We start from the raw sequence: 5461 nt of genomic DNA on the forward strand, positions 1-5461 counted from the left end.
GAACATATGAAAACGTGACACCCTCCGTATATCTGAAAATCAGAAAATATATTAAATGCACTAAAAATTGCCCCCACAAAAGCCGTAAAATGTGACCCTCTGGCAAATTACAGACACCTGATTCTATGGCAGTCCACGGAGGCTCTGATTATGCTTCTCTTTGCTTTACTGCAAAACACAGCAGCCAATAAAAACAACTTTAAACTCCAGCATACCCCGGAAGTACAACCCCCTCCAGTAGTATGCCCCAATCACTGTCAACACTTTCGTATATAAAGTCCGAATCACGACATCACTTCCTCTTTCTTTGCTGCTGCAGCAGCAGATAAGTGCTTTTCCCTTACCTTTTATCAGTTTGGTAGAGTGTGGGGATATATTTGTTTGAACGATATTCGTCGCTAATATCTTCTATTTCAGGCTTGTGCTGGAGGCTTGTTATCTGGTTGCGTGATCGGCGAATCGGTCCCGAAGCGTGTGCTCTCGGCTCCGGTCTCGCTGAGGTAGTGGCGCCTCGCAGCGCGCGCGCGTCACTGGCCAGTTGCGGGCGTTAGGGGGCGGTGGAGAAGGAGGAGGCAGACGCGACACGCTCGTGCGCAGAGAGCGGTCGCGTCGTTACCAGGACGCTCTGTCTGTGCGCGCGAACTCGTTTTCAGCTGTTTTGAAGTAACGGCTCCTCGCGCACAGACCAGAAAGACTGCACACTTCTCTGGCCTCAATAATTGAACGCTTATCGGAGCGTGTGACCGGAATAGAGCCTTGCTCTAGGGGAGTGTACTGGGGTTTCTCCTTCCACCTTGATTTTATCACAGAACCTTTAGTTTAGGTTGTTCTCGTTGGTGCTCTTGTTAGGGACCAGGTTCTGTCAGACCCCTGGGCTGCTCCCCCCCGTGAATCTCCTCCAACCCTCTCTGCTTCAGGCAATGGCGTACTACGCCGAAGAGGAGGATCAGTGGGTAGAGTGTGATAATTATGAGGACTATGAGGAACCTGAAAACTTGGAGGAGAATTTGGTGGAAGCCCTGGATACCCACGTCCAGGGTTCAGTTAACAAGGCCTTGATAAAAGCCCTCAAGCCTTTTACTAAACCCCTCCTTAAGTATGGCAAGAGGAAAATGAAGACCCAGCATAGTGATGCAGGCACTTCACAGTCTTCGGCCAAAGTTTTGGCGCGTATGGCAAAAAATGTTATGAAAGACCATGGTTCCATGGCTGCTTATACCACGGATGAATCGTTACCATCTACTACTAACACTTCTGACTCGGAGGTGGAGTCGGTGAGGCCCAAAAAGAAAACAAAAAAGGTGAAGCATACAGCTTACAAGGCGGATGACAGCCAGGCCCCTAAAAATCTATTATTCGACCCTCAGAGTCTTATTCATCCGCGATCCTCGGAGTGGGTTCCCTGTCCTGAGGTGGCCCATTATGTGGGGGTAAACTTACGGCAGGGTTTCGAGAAGGAGGTGCGCGCCACATTGAGATCGGAATGTCCGAGACCATCCCTGACTGGCAAAGTGGCGGACACGCCAGAATTAGACCCTAATATGGCTACATTTATGCGAAAGTTCGCAAAAGACCCGAAAAAGGGTTTGGATAGAGCCTGGCGGGGGTGCCAGGATAAATTACTGGATGTTTCGGGGCCCCTCACAAAAATTTTAGACGCGGCGGTCAACGCAAAAAACCAGAATGTTCCATTGGACACCTCTGATATTATGGAATGGGCTCAGCGGGCCCTGTGCTTTTTAGGAAATGCCAACGTGGCGCTGTCAACCGAAAGGAGGCGCTCCTTCTTAATGAGAATAGACTCTCAATTAGCGGAGATGGCCACGACCGAACCGGGTTCCTTGGCCAATGGCATGCTGTTTGGCGACAAATTCGTCAAAGAGATGGGCAAATACGTGGCTACTTTCTCAGCTCTAGACAAGGCGCAGGCTAACATCAAGAAGGTGTTCCACACTGGTGTTTTTGATAGGGCCGGACGCGCTAGAGGTCGAGGGTCCGGCCGAGGCTACAACCAGACCTCCCGAGGTGCGGAACAAAGAGGCAGAGGTGGTCAGAGGTCGCAGTTTTACCCCTCCCGCAATAGAGGTGGACGTGGTCGAGGCCACAGAGGAACCTATAGAGGACAGCAAAATTCCGGAGATAACTCCTATTCAGGTAATGATTTTGAATGCCACAGAATGCATGGTGGGAGGTCGTATTGCGTTGTTTCTTCACAGGTGGCAGGAGATTACGGTCGATCCCTGGGTGTTACAAACAGTGCAGGGCTTCCACATAGAGTTCTACACCACTCCGACTCAGAGTCAGGTGCCCGGCGCCCTACATTTTTCCCTACAAGAACAGAGTTTCATCGACAGGGAAGTGGAAGCACTACTCCAGAAGGGTGCAATAATGAGGTCTATTCCCCATCCTCGGGGTTTTGTAAGCACGATTTTCTTGGTCCCGAAGAAGGACAAAGGGTTCCGTTTGGTGTTGAATCTCAGAGAGTTCAACGCTTGGGTGGTGTATCGCCATTTCAAGATGGAGGGCATCCATTTACTGAGGGACATCCTCCTAGAGCAGGATTGGCTCGTTCGTTTAGATCTGAAGGACGCCTATTTGGCGGTTCCTATTTTCCCACCACACAGGAGGTTTCTCCAGTTTCTCTGGCGTGACCAGTGGTTCGAGTTTTCCGCGATGCCCTTTGGTCTGTCTTCCGCCCCTTGGTGTTTCACCAAACTCATGAGACCGGTGGTCCAATGGTTGAGAGAACGAGGGGTCCGCCTGATAATTTACCTCGACGACATTCTAATTATGGCACAGTCGAGGGAACTCTTGATGAGTCACCTGGCTTGGACTCTCCAACTGTTACAGGACCTGGGTTTCCTTTTGAATCTGGAGAAGTCGGTCCTGATTCCATCGCAATCGATGGAATTTTTGGGCTTTCAGATCCACTCTCTCACGTGCCAATTACTTCTTCCCTTGCGGAAGAGAGTGGTTATCAGGAAGGAATTGAGGAGAGCGCTTGCCTCTCCGACAATATCATTACGGACATTAGCTCGCCTAGTAGGCTTATTGGCGGCGTCCATTCAGGCAATATTCCCGGGTCCCTTGCATTACAGGGCCCTTCAGAGATTGAAAATTTTGCATTTACGCAAGGGTCTCTCGTATGCACAACAGATAGCCCTCTCAGCGGAGGCTCGTACGGAGATCAATTGGTGGTTAGACCATATGGAGGCCTGGAACGGCAGAGCCATTTTCTCCTCCAGCCCGGATGTCGTGATAGAGTCAGATGCGAGTCGCTGGGGCTGGGGAGCGCGGTGCGGGACCATGGAGACAGGGGGTCGTTGGTCTCAGGAGGAACTAAAATTGCATATCAACTGCTTGGAGCTTCTGGCGGGAGCGTTCGCGATTCGAACTCTGGCCCCGCAGAAGGTGTCTTGTTGCATTCTTCTACGCATGGACAATGTGTCCGCGGTGAGATACATCAATTGACTCGGAGGGACCCGATCTCGCCTCTTGGCAGAGATAGCCAAGGACTTCTGGCATTATTGCCTGGACCATCGTCTGGTGGTGACGGCGGAGTATATTCCTGGGTCGTCCAACGTGATTGCCGATTGGAATTCACGGCATTTGCGGGACAGCAGCGACTGGAGACTGCATCCCAGCAGTTTCGAAGCGTTGAATCTCAAGTGGGGACCCTGTGTGTTGGACCTGTTTGCGTCCAGACTCAACAGTCAGCTTCCACGGTTCTACAGTTGGCGGCCGGGTCCTCTAGCGGTCGGCTCGGACGCCTTTCTTCACTCGTGGACGACGGGCATTCTATATGCCTTTCCACCATTTGCCATGATTCCGAGAGTGTTGGCTCACGTTCGCAGACAGAAAGCGGAACTAGTCCTGGTTACACCTTGTTGGAAAGCGCAAGCATGGTTTCCAACCGCCTTGAGTTTGGCCTGTGCGCCTCCGGTGCGTCTTCGGTCGTTTCCGGACATTCTCACGGATCCTCAGGGGCTGCGCCACCCGCTAGTGTTGCAGAACCAGCTGGGTCTCATGGCCTGGAGACTTTCAGGCGTCGCTGGCAGGTGCCGGGAGTTTCGCAAGACACTCTCTTCTTCTTATCCCAGGCTTGGGCACCATCCACACACAAGCGATATGAATCGGCTTGGAAGCGATGGGTTAGTTGGTGTGGTGAGCGACAGTGATCCCGTGGGATCCGATATTCATCTAATCGTTAATTTCTTGTCCGAATTAGCCAAGTCCGGTTTGGCGTACCGGACGGTGAATAACTTTAGATCGGCTATTTCAGCGGGCCATCCGCATGTGGAGGGCAGACCGGTGGGGGAACATCCCTTGGTTTGCAAGGTGGTGCGAGGGATTCGATTAGTGAACCCTCCTCAACCTAGGTACACCGCACTTTGGGATGTGTCGGTGGTTTTGCGTTTTTTGAGGAATTGGCCGAATAATGAAGAGCTGTCTAGGAAACAATTATCGGCAAAATTGACAGTCCTACTGTGCTTAATTTCATGTAGACGAGTGTCGGATGTGCGAGCATTGGATTTGGCAGGTAGAGTATTTACTCCTTCGGGAGTTTCCTTTACGATTTCCAGACGTACTAAGACGCATTCTCAGTGTATTACATACCCTGCATTTCCTCACCATAGCAAATTGTGTGTGGTCAAGTGTTTGAAGGTTTATGAAGATTGTACTAGGGAGTTTAGATCTGATGTTTCAGGACAATTGTTAATTGCTCTTCAGCGACCTTTTCGCCCGGTCACATCTGCAATCCTGGCCAGGTGGGTCACTTGGTTAATGGGTCTTGCGGGGGTGGATGTTTCCATATTTGGAGCTTATTCTGTTAGGGGAGCTATGGCCTCTAAGTCTTTGGGGGCGGGTTCCCGGTTGCAAAACATCATGACTGTGGCGGACTGGTCGGCTGATTCCACATTCAAAACGTTTTATCATAAACCTATTGTGGATGTAGCTTCGGTGGTGGTGAATCAACTTTAAACTAGCATAATCAGAGCCTCCGTGGACTGCCATAGAATGAAAAATTGTCTAGCAAGCGCGACAAAGAATTTTCAATTCCATTAAGGACACGGAGGCGAGGATTATCCCACCCAAGCAGTTGGAATGTTGGCATTCTTATGTAATTACTATGATGTTGTACCCACCCGATAATCCTATACATTGCCTTCAACGTTGTTTTGTATGGGTGTTACGATGTCCGTTTCCATTTCAGGAGAACAGACCAAGCAATCTTGAGGTTCTGGAGTTCTGGCATCGGCAAGGATGATACGGCTCATCAGGGAGACATTTCATCTGGGCAGTGGACAGATGGCGACGTTTCCGGAGAGGATATTCGAGGTTCAAGTTTGGACGCACGTCGATGGAGAAATCGGTGGTCCAGTGTTCAACGGTCAAGTTGGTGGACTGTGTTGAAAAGTTTTTTCATGCAAAGAAAGAGGAAGTGATTTCGTGATTCGGA

General features: G+C 50.5%; 1 protein-coding gene across 1 annotated transcript; it reads left to right on the top strand.

The window, feature by feature from the left end:
• Window positions 1-920: 920 nt before the first annotated feature.
• On the top strand, window positions 921-5238 carry LOC146785116 (uncharacterized). The gene is made up of 2 exons (XM_085632985.1): window positions 921-2154; window positions 5216-5238. The coding sequence occupies exons 1-2, from the start codon at window positions 921-923 to the stop codon at window positions 5236-5238; spliced, it is 1257 nt and encodes a 418-aa protein (XP_085489111.1).
• The last annotated feature ends 223 nt before the right edge of the window (window positions 5239-5461 follow it).

This window comes from Triturus cristatus, chromosome 11, assembly GCF_964204655.1.
Source record: "Triturus cristatus chromosome 11, aTriCri1.1, whole genome shotgun sequence".
Lineage (NCBI taxonomy): Eukaryota > Metazoa > Chordata > Amphibia > Caudata > Salamandridae > Triturus > Triturus cristatus.

What these genes read in the sequence shown, in the direction of transcription:
- LOC146785116 (XM_085632985.1), top strand. Translation starts at nt 921, where the DNA reads ATGGCGTACTACGCCGAAGAGGAGGATCAGTGGGTAGAGTGTGATAAT. An exon ending in CGGAGATAACTCCTATTCAG is followed by an intron (nt 2,155 to 5,215) that starts GTAATGATTTTG and finishes TTTCCATTTCAG; the next exon opens with GAGAACAGACCAAGCAATCT.